The sequence below is a fragment of the Notolepis coatsorum genome, assembly GCF_963971535.1.
Source record: "Notolepis coatsorum genome assembly, chromosome: 1".
Classification (NCBI taxonomy): Eukaryota; Metazoa; Chordata; class Actinopteri; order Aulopiformes; family Paralepididae; genus Notolepis; species Notolepis coatsorum.
In genome coordinates, this window is record NC_140165.1 from 228,832,335 (window position 1) to 228,849,672 (window position 17,338).

Sequence of the window (17,338 nt, forward strand, 5' to 3'; positions counted from 1 at the left end):
GTCAGGAAGGGGTATTACATAATTTTTATTTTATTATATTAACGGGAGAGTGGCTAGGCCACGGGTGACATTCTATCAAGGTAGAATTAAAAGTTTTTGATCCTATGGCAATTTGCATAGGAAAGTTAAGGATAAATGGCTCATTCTGGGCTGACCGGCTGTGTAAGGGAGGGTGGAGCTGTACGCGAAGGGGGTGTCAAACGAACACAGGTACCTTGTACGGCTCTTTAGGGGAGGGGGGTTCAGGGGATTATATGTATATATGTATGTTTTTAAGCTCGGCTCTCAACAGGACCTCAATAGTTGAATATATATCCATTGTGAATTTGTACTCCAGACAAATTACAAACAAGTACACAACAACTTGTTTAGATTATGGCTAGTTTGAATATAATGATTTGAAATACCGGGGGACTAAACAAACAACATAAACGCAAAAGCGTTCTTACACTGATGAAAAACAAACAGGTTGATGTGGCTCTTTTAAGTGAAACGCACCTTTTAGTGGATGACAAAATAATGCTAGCGGACAACATATATCATAATATTAGCCACTCATCTTATGGAACGAGATCCCGTGGAGTTGCTATAGTCGCGAAACGGAATTTGAATATTGAATTGCAGGACGTATGGTCTGATATAGATGGTCGGATAACCATAGCTAAAATTGTATACAGAAACAGAAAAATAGCGTTGGTAGCGGCATATGCCCCAAATCTTTACGATGCTAACTTCTACGCTACACTCACCAGAACAATGTTAAACCTTCCTGAATATTCATTTATAATTGGCGCAGATTTTAATGCCATTTGGATCCCGGGATGGATAAGTCTTATCCCACCTTTTCCAATGATCAGGAACATGCATCTAATGCACTAAAGGATTGGTCCAAGAATACAGGTGTAAATGACCTATGGCGATTACTCAACCCAACGACCCGAGAGTACTCTTGTCGATCTACAAGACACAAGACATTCTCCAGAATAGATTATGTTTTTGCATCCGCTAGACTATTTGATAACTATGACGTGGAAATGGTTCCCAATGCACTATCAGATCACAGCTATTTACTCCTAAAAGGATAATTTGGTATACTGTCATCCCAAGCCCCAAGATGGTGATTTAACTCGATATTGCTGAAAAACAATGAATTCATTATACAATTCAAAGATGAACTTATTAATTTCCTGCTGGAGAATACGGGTTCGGTACAGGACCCCAGAATATTATGGATGTCGGTAAAGGGATTTATCAAGGATTTCACTATGGTCTTTGCCTCCAAACTACACAAGAATCGTTGTTCAAAATTGGTAGAGCTGGAAACGCTTTACTCATCGTTATTTTCCTCTTTACAATACAACTACTCGGTTCGATTGGAATCTCAAATTAATGTGTTAAAAAAAAGAGATTAACGCCATTTTAAGACAACAATCTGAATTTCAAATACGTAGCACAAGACAACATTATTACTTTCATGGCTCTAAACCAAGTCACCTACTAGCTATGAAGATACGAGCCAACGCAAGATTTGCAGATATCCCTACTGTAACTGAGGGGTACAATTCCCTGACTGTATTGATAAGTATGGTATCATTAAACCACTACCGCTTTATGTACTTTAATTACTGGCCATACAGTACATGATATATAAATATGATGAACACTTCCCACAATAAATCGGTTCCACACAAAGTTATAATTAAGTATTTATTGCAGCAAAAGGTACATAATATACTTCTCTATTATACTTTGAATGCACTTGTAAGGCAAAGGAATGTGCATAGGCAAATCAATAATGAATGTCCATTCTCTGGTTACGCAGGAGGTAATTATACGACCTGAATCTTAGGGAATTATATCTATGGTGCACTGGTGATATATAGCGGGAGATACTGAAGGGTCCCCCCGGTTGTAAGCCAGCAGGGGTAGAGGATCTGTCGGTAGTAGAGAGTCTGGTCAACGATGACTAAGGAGACTCCAAGTACAGGAGACGGTGCAATAGTCTCTTGATCCACAGACGAATACAGCTGTTCTCCGTAGACTGTAGCTCCACAGTGAAGAAAGCTAGCCTGCCTCAGGCTCTCTGAGGCGCAGACTCGACGTGGCTCCTCACAGGGTAAATCCCACACACGTGTAGGCGTCGGCGATTCTCCGCTCCATAAATCACAGGACCAAAACAAATATAATCCAGCCGTAAATGGCTATGCAGTCGTCGGGTAGATTAATCCAGTGTACATGTCCACACGGTCCTCGTCTAGGTCTCCTCGGGTGAAAGTGCCATGAAAGCAGTCCAGCCTGGATAAGCACTCTAGCTGGTACGAGGAAGCGTTGGTGATGCTGGTCACTGTAGAACTTTAGCCGCACGATACACTATACACAAATAGACTATTACTGACTTAATAGAAATATGTCGCACTCGACGGTATAGCGCCAAACTCTGACACTTCAGTTATTAATTCGCACGCGGTCTCAATGCTCTCTTTGGGGCCAAACAGGCCATACTTCACCGCACGGAGTATCGTGGGTGAGGCTTCAACTTTAGTTCCTAAGACTTCTGACTAAGTGCTTCTGTATTCACCTGCGCCATATTTATATGCACGACGAACAATCTAGTGCCAGCCTCATTTCTGTCTCGTATTCTTGGGCAAGGCCGGGCATGTACAGACATGTCTTGACGGTGGCTTTGAACCTGACTCTGGAGGCATGGCCCTGGCGCCTGTGGACCGCTGTCCAATAGGAGAATGAAATATTATGGTCTGTACTAGGCTAAAGGGATATTCCGTGTATATGTACAAGGAATATACAAGGGATATCAAACGATATACAAATACTATGCAATATATATCAATCAATAAATATATATATTCGGTTTAATCTGATCCTTTGTAACAGCCGCCTCCTAATTAGTCCCACCTAATTAGCTAAGCAGAGACAGATTAACCGCACTGTCCACTACTCAATGTCTGTTGTGAGGGGTCGGGCAGTTCACAAAGTCATGGGGTCATGGTCATCATCGATAGTATCGGGGAGCCTTGGCAGTTCTATTAGCCTCGCCACGGGTCGGGTGTAGATCCGTCCCTGGACGAGCACTTCGGCCGCTCGGACCTTTCCGTCGGCACCGGTGATCACTTTGCCTACGCGGCCAGCCGGCCACACAGCTCGGGGTAGTGACTGGTCGATAATCATGACGACTGTTCCTTCTGTCAAATTGTCTCTCTCTTTCACCCATTTCTGGCGGGTCTGTAGAGACGGTAGATAGTGGAGTAGGAAGCTGTTCCAAAACTTGTCAGCCAATACTTGACTGTACCTCCACATTCTTCGGCCGTTCGCTTCTTCAGGCCTGTACATTGTCTGTGGTAGCGCGGGGTCCAGCCGCCCCATCAAGAGTGTGTTGGGGGTGACTGGGTCGACATCTGCTACATCACTTGAGACGTAACCGAGGGGCTTTGAGTTCAATACTCCCTCGATCTCCGTGAGGACTGTCATTAAGACTTCTTCCGCCACGGTCTGGGGCCCAAGCACGGCGTACAGGGCTGTCTTTATTGAACGTACTTCTCGTTCCCAAGTTCCACCGAAGTGAGGTGCGTTCGGGGGATTAAACTGGAAGTCAATCTGGGATGGAGCGAAGTGGGTCTTAAGTTCTGGGCCCATAGCTTGGAAGCTCTCTCTCAGCTCTCTTTCTCCGCCTTTGAAGTTTGTCCCGTGATCAGACAATAATATAGACGGTTTGCCTTTCCGCGATGTGAATCTTCGGAAGGCCATAAGGAATGAGTCTGTGCTCATGGTTGGAAGGAGTTCTATATGCATCGCTCGGGTGGTCATGCATTTGAATACAATACCCCACCGCTTCTCGGTTCCTCTTCCTTTCTTTATATAAAGCGGGCCGAAACAGTCCATACCGGTGGAGTGAAAAGGCTTGTCGCCGAGTCGGAGGCGACAGGGAGGTAGGTCAGCCATCCGGGGTATACTGGGCTGCGCTCGCCACTTACGACAGTCTAGACAGGTTCGCTGGAAGCGCCACACTGCTTCTCTCCCTTGCAGTATCCAATAACGACGTCTGATCTCCGCGAAGACTCTCTCTGCCCCGGCGTGATGCACATCCTCGTCGTATTTCTTTATGATCAGCTCTGTGACCTTGTGTCGGCTGTTTAAGACTATCGGGTACTTGACGTCATCCGGTAAGTCTGGAGCTCTCTGCAGACGACCACCCACTCTGATGAGACCATGGGCGTCGCTCTCGGGGGCTAGGTGGAGCAGTCTGCTGTCTGATGGGACTGGCTTTGCTCCCTGTAGACAGTCTAGCTCATCGGGAAACGAGTCTCTCTGGGCTCGTTGTAGTAGAAGAAGTTCTGCTTCTTCGTAGTCAGCTGCTGTAATGTCAGTAGTGAGCTGAATCTCTGGGTGGTGCCACAGGAATGTCTTTAGCTGCGCACTCTCTAGGGTGAGGCAATCGTCTATGTCGGGGTCTGTGGAGACGAGTGTGTTCAATCCACAGAACATAGATTTCTTGTTTTCGGCCTCCTCTTTACTCGCTTCCCGTGGGGTGGGTGTAGGCCACTCTTCTTCCGGGAGCTTGAGGAACTCTGGCCCGTCACTGTATAGGTTGTGACGGGTGAGGTCATCCAGGGACATTCCCCGGGTGATGACGTCAGCTGGGTTGTGTTTTGTGTCCACATACCTCCAGCTTGCTACTTCTGTTAAATCTTGAATCTCTGTGACTCTGACTCCCACGAAGACCTTGTATCTGCACGAATCAGACCGGATCCATGTGAGTACTGTCGTGGAGTCTGACCACAAGATTGTTCTTTGCACCGGAATGGTGAGTTCACGTTGGATTAACGTGGCGAGTTGCGCTCCTGCTAGGGCTGCGCAGAGCTCTAGACGCGGGATAGATTGTTGCTTTCGTGGGGCTATTCTTGAGCGAGCCAGGATGAAAGCAGTATGTATTTCTCCTCCCTCCTCTCGGGCACGCAAGTAGGCCACCGAACCGTAGGCTACTTCGGAGGCGTCGCTGAAGACGTGCAGGTCCATCTGGCACGTCTCCGGCCTCACTGTGGGTGGGAAGTAGCTGCGGCGTATGTTGACACCTGGGAGTGAGCTGAGTTCCGTCTCCCACTCTCTCCATGTGGATGCAAGGTGTTCGGGTATGGGGTCGTCCCAGCCCTGGTCCTTGTCCCATAACGCTCTTACAATCATCTTTGCCCTGGTGGTGTAAGGTAGAATACATCCCAACGGGTCATATTGTCTGGCGAGTGTTCTGTATACACTCCGTCTGGTGGTCGGTAGTGCAGTCGACCGTCCCTGCTCCTTGGTCAGGGGTGCGTGTTTATAATGGAGCGAGTCTGTTTTGAAGCGCCAGACTAGTCCTAATGTCATTTCTTGGGCTTCTCCTGGGATGGTCGCCATCCAGGTCTCGCTGCTCGCTGCCTTGTCCTCGGGGGAGAGGCTGCGCAATACTTGCGGGTCGCTGCTGGCCCACTGCCTGAGATCAAAGCCGCCTTTGATCAGGGAGGCGCGGAGCTTGAGTAGAAGGGCCTCGGCTTCTTCTGGCGTCGAGACGCTTTGCAGACAGTTGTCCACGTAGAAACTATTTCCTACACTTTGTCGGACCTCTTCATCAGCTGCTGGGTCCTCTGCGACGTGTTTTTGCAGTGCAAACGTAGCACAGCATGGGCTGCATGTGGTTCCGAAAGGGAGGACTTCCCATTGATGGATGGCTGGTTGCTCATCCCCGATCCTCTCTCTCCATAGGAACCGCAGCAGGGGCTTGTCCTCCTCCACTAGTCTCACCTGCAGGAACATCCCTTTGATGTCGCCGCTGATGGCCACCTTGTCTTGGCGGAAACGTAGTAACACGCCTAGTAGAGAGGGGCCGAGTGTTGGGCCGGGCAAGAGCTCTTTATTCAGATTTTGTGATCCGATCTGGTAGCTGCAGTTGAACACAATACGATCCTTGCCGTTGTGGTGGATTTTGTGGTGCGGCACGTACCATGATTCGGTCGTCTGATCGGCCTCTTTAATGTCAATTTTCTTTATGTGTCCCGCTGTGATTAGCTTGTTAATCTCAGCGCGGTACACCGTCTCTTGAGCGGGGTCTCTGGCTAGGCGCCGCTCTGTGTTCAATAGATACCGCTCCGTCGCTTCTTTTGGGGCGTGGAAGGTAGGCATACCCTCTCGCCTCAGGAGTGGAGTTGCGTATCTCATCACTCCGTTGACTTTGACTCTCTTTGTCCCCTGCTCGAGGAGGGCTATAGCGTAAATGTCTTCCTTGGAACGAATGTCTTTCTTTTCGTTCTTAAAGGGCATTGTCTCTAGTGTCCATAGCCTCTCGACATGCTGTAGGAGGGTGGTGTCTTCTTCTGTCACTCTGGAGTGGAGGCAGCTAGTGGCTGCTGTTCGGTTAAGAGACTTAGCGAGGGGGCCTTGTAATGTCCATCCTAGGCGGGTCTCGACTGCTGCAGGACAGCCTCTGGGCCCTGTGTGGACCCGGTCAATCGGGACGATGAGGTCTGCATGGTCGGAGCCTATCAGCAGGGTCTGGGTGGCACCGTCTATGAGTGGTATAGGTAGTTGACGCAGGTGCACATATTTATCCATCAGCTTGGCGATGGGGTAGGTGTACTGCGACAGGCCTATTTCTTGGCTGGTGAAAGCGTTAGTAATCCTATACCGTCTCTCTGGCTGCCCGCTTGCTGCGATAGTGAAGGAGACATTCTCGCCCTTTATCGTCTTTAGATCTCTTCTTATTGTCCGAATCGTCATCTGGTTTTCGCTCCCCCGCAGCCCCAGCTGGGCCGCAGCGGACGCGAGGAGAAGGGTCTTCTCTGACCCGTCGTCAAGGACGGCGTAAGTGTCCATGACCTTATCTTGGTAACTGCTGGCGGGGTCAATGTACATAACACTTGCCTTTGTGCTGCTTGAGGGTGCAGGCTTTCTTCTGTTACTGTCGTGTAGGACATCTAGGTGGGCTCCGTCACACCGACTACACCTCTTCTTTAAGCGGCAATCGGCTGCCATGTGACTGCGCGCACATCGGTAACAGCGTCGGTTGGACTTTATCCATTGACTCACCTCGTCGGCGGTCATCTTCTTGAACGTGTCACATTGTGACAACCAGTGTTCCTTTTCGCAGTACGGGCACACCATCTTCCACTTCTCTTTCGTCGAGGGGGTACTGTGGTTCTTGCTGCTCGGTACTGATTCTGATTGGTGCATGACGGTCACCAATCTTCGGCCATCGTTTGCTCTCCTAGGTCCCTCTCTGGAGCTTGGGGTGCTCCGCATGAACGTATCCAACCGTAGGCTGTTGACTTCTCTCGCCAGGAAGTCGGCTAGGTCTAGGAGGGATGGCTCGGGACCGTTAGGATCACGGTGGTCTCTTTGCCGCCTGAAGCGCTCTTGTCCGGCGGGCGGAAGCTTCTCTAAAATCCTCTCGACATTAGAGTTTGCGTACAGTTCGTGCATACCCTTTTCTCTTTGCGCCCCCAGCATCCCTACCAGGGATTGTACCTTGATAGACAGGTCATCTAGTGAGCGATTGTCTGTGGCTGGGGGTAGGCGGTCAATATGCCTTATCTCTTGTATTACGTAGTCCCATATGCGTCCATATCTTTGGTCGAGTGCTGCTAGAGCTGCGGTGTATGGGGTAGTAGAGGTGGCATAGGCCAGCGCTATATTGTGCGCTCGGGGCACCTTGAGGTGCTTCAATAGGATAGCATATTTGTACAGTTCATCAGCTACATCGGACATCATTGTCTCTAAGCACATTCGTAGCTCCGTGTACTGTGCTCTGTTCTCGTGGGTGAAGTCCGGAAACGTCGGTGTGCCAATGTATGATGCCATGGATGGCTGGCACATCGGTGAGCGTTGGAAGAGAGGCCTCCTAGGCGAGTCTCCTCTTACGCCTCTTGGTGGGCTGGTACCTGCTGGGTACCATGGCCCGCGTATCCAGGTGCTGTTCCTCGGGGCTGGTCGTGCGTCAAGCTCACCCGTGAATTGAGTCGTGGGTCTGTAGCGCAGAGCCGCGGGGGTAGAGCCTGGGCTGTACTGGACCTCCTGGTCCTGTGGAGTACTGTGCTGCTGTCGGGCTTGACTCTCCTCCTCTCCCTCTTCTTCTTCCTCTGGCAGGTCCTCTAGATCCTGTAGTCGTCTATTTAGCCTCTCCGCGGTGTAGACCGTTTCTTCCTTGTAGCTGGGTCTCGCTTGGACCGGTCGGGGAAGGAGTTCGGAGGGGGGTATAGGCTCTCTCTGGTGGTCGGGCTCAGGGTCGCTTGATCGGGTAGGGGAGGGTGCCCTTGACCCCTGTCTTGACGAGGCCCTGGAACCCCGTGCGGAGGGAGGAGGTGTTGCCCTGGTGATCAGCTGCTCCATTATCTGCGCTTGTAATCGGTCGCGCTCGGCTTCGCGCTTGGTGAGAGCGAGGTCGCACTCTGCTTCTCTTTGGGCACCGACAGCGGCGCGCTGGGCTTCGGCGGCGGCGCGCTGGGCTTCGGCCCGGTCCCTTCCCATATTCTCTTCCGTCTGAAGGCGTCTAATCTCTAGACGTATACGATCTTCGTCGCTCCGTTGCTGCGCTTGAAGGCGTTCTCTTTCCATGGAAGAATGTTCGCGCTCACTAAGCGTCTGTGCTTGGAGTCGATCGCGCTCTGTTGAGGCTGCTAGGCTGGCGAGGAATGCCTGTGCCAGCATCTTGTCCGCCTCGCTGGGGGAAGACGCTGGTTGAGGTGATCCGCTCCTGGCAGTACTCGTTGGAGATCTGTTCTCCTGTGGCGAGTCCTGGAGATCCATCTCCGGGATGCTCTCCTCTTCTTGTAGCGGGTAGAGTTCCATCCCTGGAGGGCTGTCTTTATCCTGGAGCTCTCCGGGGACTACTTCTTCGGTCTTGGCGGGGGGTAAAGTCATGTCAGGTCCCTCCTGGTCTCCACCGTGAGCTTGGTCAGTTACGTTAGAACCCACTAGGGCCTCTATTGGCGGGGTAGCCTGGTTGATAGGGTCGGACATAATTTTACTATCTACTTTTTCCGCGTTTACCGTCTGTAGAAAGCTAGGTAGTATATTGGCAACGTAATCCTCTAAGTACTGAGGTGTCTGCCGTCTACGCTGCGGGCGATCTACTTTAGGAGAACCGTTTTGTGGAGTGTTCATCATAGGCCATGTCAATATTAATACCACTATATTAATATTACACTAGTTACCCTCCGGCTCGAAGGACCAATTGTAACTGAGGGGTACAATTCCCTGACTGTATTGATAAGTATGGTATCATTAAACCACTACCGCTTTATGTACTTTAATTACTGGCCATACAGTACATGATATATAAATATGATGAACACTTCCCACAATAAATCGGTTCCACACAAAGTTATAATTAAGTATTTATTGCAGCAAAAGGTACATAATATACTTCTCTATTATACTTTGAATGCACTTGTAAGGCAAAGGAATGTGCGTAGGCAAATCAATAATGAATGTCCATTCTCTGGTTACGCAGGAGGTAATTATACGACCTGAATCTTAGGGAATTATATCTATGGTGCACTGGTGATATATAGCGGGAGATACTGAAGGGTCCCCCCGGTTGTAAGCCAGCAGGGGTAGAGGATCTGTCGGTAGTAGAAAGTCTGGTCAACGATGACTAAGGAGACTCCAAGTACAGGAGATGGTGCAATAGTCTCTTGATCCACAGACGAATACAGCTGTTCTCCGTAGACTGTAGCTCCACAGTGAAGAAAGCTAGCCTGCCTCAGGCTCTCTGAGGCGCAGACTCGACGTGGCTCCTCACAGGGTAAATCCCACACACGTGTAGGCGTCGGCGATTCTCCGCTCCATAAATCACAGGACCAAAACAAATATAATCCAGCCGTAAATGGCTATGCAGTCGTCGGGTAGATTAATCCAGTGTACATGTCCACACGGTCCTCGTCTAGGTCTCCTCGGGTGAAAGTGCCATGAAAGCAGCCCAGCCTGGATAAGCACTCTAGCTGGTACGAGGAAGCGTTGGTGATGCTGGTCACTGTAGAACTTTAGCCGCACGATACACTATACACAAATAGACTATTACTGACTTAATAGAAATATGTCGCACTCGACGGTATAGCGCCAAACTCTGACACTTCAGTTATTAATTCGCACGCGGTCTCAATGCTCTCTTTGGGGCCAAACAGGCCATACTTCACCGCACGGAGTATCGTGGGTGAGGCTTCAACTTTAGTTCCTAAGACTTCTGACTAAGTGCTTCTGTATTCACCTGCGCCATATTTATATGCACGGCGAACAATCTAGTGCCAGCCTCATTTCTGTCTCGTATTCTTGGGCAAGGCCGGGCATGTACAGACATGTCTTGACGGTGGCTTTGAACCTGACTCTGGAGGCATGGCCCTGGCGCCTGTGGACCGCTGTCCAATTGGAGAATGAAATATTATGGTCTGTACTAGACTAAAGGGATATTCCGTGTATATGTACAAGGAATATACAAGGGATATCAAACGATATACAAATACTATGCAATATATATCAATCAATAAATATATATATTCGGTTTAATCTGATCCTTTGTAACACCTACTATTAAGGTCCAACAAGGACTTGTCACAGACCCCAAAAAAATTAACGAGACATTCAAAGAGTTTTACTCCAACTTGTACAAATCAGAAATGGCTTTCGATCCAAACAAAATGGATATAGATCTTAATCAAATTAACCTACCTAAACTATCAGAGGAAGACGCTAAACAGTTAGAAACACCCATCACACTAGATGAACTTAGGGAGGCTATATCTGAAATGAAAATTGGTAAGGCCCCTGGAAGGGATGGTATCCCACCAGAATTGTACCTCTCATGCTGGGATGTAATTGGACCCCTATTACTTAATATGATTTTATACTCAATCAAGGAGGGGAATTTCCATAAGATCGACAATATTGCACTCATATCTGTCCTCCTTAAAAAAGACAAAGACCCCACCGATTGTGGTAGTTATAGACCCTTGAGCCTCCTCGGAACCGATATCAAGCTGTATTCCAAGGTACTAGCCATCAGACTTCAAAAGCATATGACATCTTTAGTTCATCCTGATCAGACTGGCTTCATAAGAGGCCACCTGATCACGGATAATATAAGACGGTTACTACATGTGCTAGACGCCAGCAAGGATGCCATTCCACCTATAGCGATGTTGTCCTTGGATGCGATGAAAGCCTTTGATAGGTTGGAATGGTCTTATTTATGGGCAGTACTTGAAAGGATGGGGTTAGGAAACGGATTCATTGATATAATAAAAGTATTATACAAAGACCCATCGGCCATGATTATAACAGGTAAAATTACCTCCGAAATCTTTTCTGTATCGCGCTCCTCCAGACAGGGTTGCCCTCTTAGTCCCTGACTATTCGCTTTATCATTAGAGCCTTTAGCACAGTATATAAGACAATCCCAATCCATAGAACCAATCGCAATTAAGGGCACACAACATCATATTAGTTTATATGCGGACGACGTAATATTGTTCATGCAAAACCCTACCACCTCACTGCCTCATCTTCTCAAGTTGATTGATGATTTTGGCAATCTATCGGGATTTAGGATAAATTGGCCAAAGTCGGCCTTCCTCCCACTTAATGCCCCTGCAAAGGATATATTCCTTCCAGAAAAAATACCAATGGTAAAACACTTTAGATGTCTAGGAGTTGAAATATTCCCTACTATATGCCAAACGGTGAAGTATAATTACACAAAACTCCAAGATAAGATCAAAAATTACTTTGACAGGTGGTCCAAACTTAAAAACTCAGTACAGGCCCGAGTATCAATAGTTAAGATGGATGTTTTACCTAGAATCAACTTCATTAGCTCAATGTTACCGTTACCCCCCCCCCCCCCCCCCCCCCTGATGGTTACTGGAAAAAATTACACTCCACCGCATATACATTTATTTGGAACAACAAACCTCCACGAATAAAAAGATCCACCGCACAGAGAAACAAAGCCGACGGAGGTTTAGCATTTCCAGACTTCTACCATTATTTTAAAGCGTACTCTTTAAGACCACTGATAACCTGGTTTGACTCCCAAGCATCTGTATCCTGGAGAAACTTAGAAGAAAATATAGTGGCACCACACTGCAGGACATAGTATACACTAGGGCTGTCTTAAATACTTCGAAGCTTCGAAGCTTCGTTCGATGGCACAAGCTTCGAACATTAAAAAAAAAATCGAAGTTAAAAAATAAAATAAAAAATCAAATCTTTTTTTCAAAAAATTTTTGTTTTGTTTTTTTAACTTCTGTGTGTGTGTGTGTGTGTGTGTGTGTGTGTGTGTGTGTGTGTGTGTGTGTGTGTGTGTGTGTGTGTGTGTGTGTGTGTGTGTGCATGGGGCCATTGGGTGGGGCCGGGGGACAAATACACTGGAGGAAAGTAACCCAGCTCAGCACTGCCCAAATTATATCATCACTATTGCCTGTTTGAAGGATATCATCCTCAAACACATATACACCACCTACACGCCTATTCTCAGTCCTTGCCCCACAATGGTGGAATGAACTACCCACCCCAGTTAGGATAGCCAAATCCCATCCAATCCTTCGCCGTCGACTAAAGACGCACTTCTTCAACCATTATCTGAAATAAAATAAAATAAATAAAATAAAATAAATCTAACCCTAACTAACCTTACTGTCATGCACTTGTCCTAATAAACTAACCTACACTGTAACACGCAACACTTTGATGAATATTGTTACTCAGCTGATAGAGTTGTATCCTTCCTGATGACCTGTCGTACAGAACTTGTAAGTCGCTTTGGATAAAAGCGTCAGCTAAATGACTAAATGTAAATGTGAATGTAAATGCCTTGTAGAATTCCACACATAAGAAAGAAAGATACTGGGATGAATAAACAAAATAGGAAATAAAATGTAGAAATGCATGCAATACATAAATAAATATGAATCTCCATATATGAAATAGAACATTTAGATAAGGTGCTACTGAGATGTTTTGGTGAGTTCTTTGTTTTTTTGTGGAAGTAGCCCTTCTTAAAAATGCATGAATATTCACTGATAATTGGTCTGTAGTGGAGTCTACAAGGTCTACATTGCCGGACCATGTAGAATCCGGACCTTGTAGACTGACATAATTCTGTGCATAGTTTAGTCTACACAGGCCATATTTCAAATAATCAAAATCTTACTTCATTCATCTTAAACATTCTTGATTTGGGGGATTGGTAGTTCCCATGAAATCTGAAGTTGTTCAAACGACAACAGCGATCCACCTTGAATTAAATCACACAGCCGTGTTGGCTGCGTCACAGTCACGAAAGGGGCTACTTAATTCATTAATCCAATCCACTTTATTTATAGAGCACATTTAAAAACAACAAAGTTTACCAAAGTGCTGTACAAGTCCCACAACATAAGATAAAAAAATAAAAGAAAAATATTAAAAAAAATAAAAAATTTAAAAAAAAATTTATTAATTTTTTTTAATTCGAAGCTTCGAATTAAAATCGAAGCTCGCCCCCGAAGCTTCGATTGCCAAAAAAAATTCGAAGGTCAGCCCTAGTATACACCATATTATCAATTAAGCAATGCGAATTGAAATTTGTCCCTCTTATTACACATGTGATTCGGATATGGCGTGAAACACAGAAAAAAAAATATTCTAACCAACATAAATGGCATAGCCATTCTCCCCTGTTCAATAACAATGCACTCCTTATTGGAAAACGACCTATCAGATACCCCAAATGGGAAAAACAGGGCATACATACATTGGGAGATGTCTTCAACAAACGGGGTTTCTGTAGCTATCAAGAAATACGTAACAAATTTAACCTCACCAGTTCCACATTTTATTTCTACGCACAGTTATTGGAATATTTGAAGGCTCATGGAGTCCCATTAAAGATACCAATTGAGCACCACAGATATCACAAATTCTTCTATGAAAGAGAGACATCGAGAGGCTTTGTATCTGACTTTTATCATCACTTACTAACGTCTTCGTATGGAATCCTTCCCCTAGACTCAGTCTGGAGGAGGGATATACCAGACTTGGAAGTATATTTTGATTGGCAAGAAGTCTGGGCAAATGTTCGAATTGCGTCACGCAACCCGGATCATCAACAAATTAATCTTAACTATATTCATAGGACATACCTGACTCCTATAAGATTGAACAGAATGGGACTTAGACAAGATTCTCTATGTTCCTTATGTACAAACGGTGATGATGGTACATTTATGCATATGTATTGGGATTGCCCACCTGTTAAGATATTCTGGGAAGAAGTGACCCTGCAATTATCAGAATTTTTATTTCTGAACATACCTGTACAGCCCTCTGTATTGCTGTTGAATGATGTTTCTCAGTTTGCAGCCTCTATACAGCTAAAGAGACTAGTTTTGTCCGGTCTCACAGCTGCTAAAAAGCTGATAGCATCACGATGGATTCAACCGGATAAAATGTGCCGGAAGGTATGGGTTCTTACCTATCTCGATGTGATTTATCTAGAGATATCTACAGCAAGAATTTTAGGTGTCAGTGAAACCAGCATTGCAATCTGGTTAGAAGTGGTGGAGAGAATAAAGGCTAGCATATGAATTGTAATTCCTGGTTAAAAACGAATGAAAATGGATGGATTATCCAAGGGGGGGTCCTGGGGGGAGGGGGAAGAAGAGCGAGTAAGAGCATATGTATGTATTGGATTGGATTGCAAGTATTAGGTATATATCTCGTAAACTACATTTATATTGATTCAAATGGAATGTATAATCCTGTGACTTACTGTGGATATTTACTGTTAATGCTTGTGTGTCTAATTGTATGTCATGTTAAAAAAAAAAAAATAGCCCGAGGCTGGGCTTAAATTCATCAACAAGTGAAAGTATTATTAATAATAACAAGGGGCAAGGCGGCTTAAATTAAACAGTATGAGTCGTATGACTTACCCATTAGAAGAGTTGGAGGCGGCGAGTCGTGGCACTGAATCTCCTCAGGACGGTGTCCCACTTTCGCGTGAGGTCTTTTGCAACTTCAAACTCTGCCTCAATTATAGGCGATCCATTATACTATCCATTATTATTATTATGACATATTATGATTATAGACCACGTTAGCTTCTGCTGTAACAGATGCAGCGGCAGCACCGGGCGCTTCTTGGCAGACTTCGTCTTCATGGCGCCTTACCGAAAGCTCTTCAACGTTAGATGTTGGAGGACCGTCACCAGGGAGGAGGCCGTGAAGAAGCCTTAGGTGCCCCCCCTGCCCCACCATGCATGGCATGCAACCATTTTCGTATATCCATTTTATGTCCGTCTCCAAGTGTTATATTTTACCCACTGACTATTGTACTTTTCACGCTCACTCAAGTCACGCAGTCACGCTCTGACTACCCTACCCATCAACTCAACGTGACCAATAACGCAATAACAAATTCAAACACACACACCAATCAGCGTGCGCTCAAACATACACTTCTTTTAAGACTTTTTTTGTTTAATTTCGTTTAATAATAGGCTAAATAGCCTATTTATAAAGGAAAACATCTGACTTTTACTATAATAAAAAAAAAAAAATTTTAAATATTAAAAAAAATTATAACAATTGCCCATGATGTTTGGAGGGGCACAGTGCGCCATCTGGGGGGGCATGGCCCGCGAATGCCCCCCCATGGCGCCGACACTGGGTAGTAAAGCTCTACATTCCAACAGCCATCACTGATATAGATTGTTTGGTCAGTAAGTCTCCCAGTCCCTCCGAAATAAATTTTCTGGTATCCCGTTCTCACTTCATCCAATCAGGAGAGAGAACCCTAGATATTTGTACATATTTCATACATATTGTGTGTGTGTGTGTGTGTGTGTGTGTGTGTGTGTGTGTGTGTGTGTGTGTGTGTGTGTGTGTGTGTGTGTGTGTGTGTGTGTGTGTGTGTGTGTGTGTGTGTGTGTGTGTGTGTGTGTGTGTGTGTGTGTGTGTGTGTGTGTGCGCGTGCGTGTGTGTGTGTGCGTGCGTGCTTCTGTGTGTCTGTGCTTCTGTGTATGTGTGTGTGTGCGTGCTTCTGTGTGTGTGTGTGTGTGTGTGCGTGCTTCTGTGTGTGTGTGTGTGTGTGTGTGTGTGTGTGTGTGTGTGTGTGTGTTTTTGTGTGTGTGTGTGTGTGTGTGTGTGTGTGTGTGTGTGTGTGTTGTGTGTGTGTGTTGTGTGTGTGTGTGTGTGTGTAGATGTGTGAGGGATTTGTAGCTAATGAAGGTGTGGACCCCAGGGTCTATGTGTACCACGACCGCGTGGACTTTGTGGGGGCCTCCAAGGGGGCCAAGTCCAACAACATCTCCATCCTGCTGAGGAACATCACCTTCGAGGACGAGGGTGAATACGTCTGCTTCGGCAGGAATCCCAAGGAGAAGAACCGCAACCACAGTGCCAGCTACACGCTCATTGTGGTGGACCAACGTATGTAACACACAGTGCCGTCTACACGCTCATGTATTGCATGTTTTCCGAATTGTTGTTCTGAATGTGTATATATGCAAATGAGGCACGCCCTCATTAAATATGCGCATATTTGCATATATCGCCAAGACACAAATCACCAACATGGATAATGCCAGATTCAAAAACTTGGTTTCATTTTGTTGATACATTCAAAAAGAAACGTCCTCTTATCAGCCCATACATCAGGAAATACTGTCTACTGTCATAAATAAATCGATTTTTGCCTAGTTTTGGTATAAAATATACTATAAACCCGGCTATGAATGATATATCAACAAACCCTTCTTTAATTAGAAGCAGGGTATGGATAGGAAGAAATGTAGAAAGTTTGGTGTGTGTAGGTACTAGCGAAATGTCTTTGTGTGTAAGTAAAATGCATAAAAACTCGTTTTTGAGAAAACAACCTCAAAGTTTTGTATTGTAAAATGCCAAATGAACAATTTATCTATTTTAGTGATTGGCTGCTGATACAAAGGATGTTGTCAAGTTTGGTTGCGATAAGATTGTACGTCACAAATAGAGGTTTCCAACGATACCAAGGTTGCCATGCAGTAGCAACTTCAGAACAGTTGTGCGTAAAAGTAGTAACTTTTGGTGAATTTATGAAGAAATCACGCAAAATGAGCACAGCAAAATAGAAAGAAAGAACGTACAGAGGCAGGAGTCTCTACAGATAAATACACTGTCTGTAGTGGGTCATAAATCATCACTGAGGGGGATTGTGTGTGTATGAGTCTATACATTGTTTTAAGTAATGATTGAGAGGGATTATGTGTGTATGAGTTTATACACCGTTTTAAGTGATGATTGAGAGGGATTATGTGTGTATGAGTCTATACATTGTTTT

At 45.8% G+C, this 17,338-nt stretch overlaps 1 protein-coding gene across 1 annotated transcript in view; it reads left to right on the forward strand.

The window, feature by feature from the left end:
* The window catches only part of scn4ba (sodium channel, voltage-gated, type IV, beta a), a gene marked incomplete at both ends in the record, with an annotated part of 69,603 nt that overhangs the window by 48,914 nt on the left and 3,351 nt on the right, over positions 1 to 17,338 (forward strand). Inside the window, one exon of the mRNA XM_084317037.1 lies at positions 16,221 to 16,449. Coding sequence (XP_084173163.1) covers positions 16,221 to 16,449 — 229 coding nt within the window. The remainder of the gene's footprint in view (positions 1 to 16,220; positions 16,450 to 17,338) is intronic.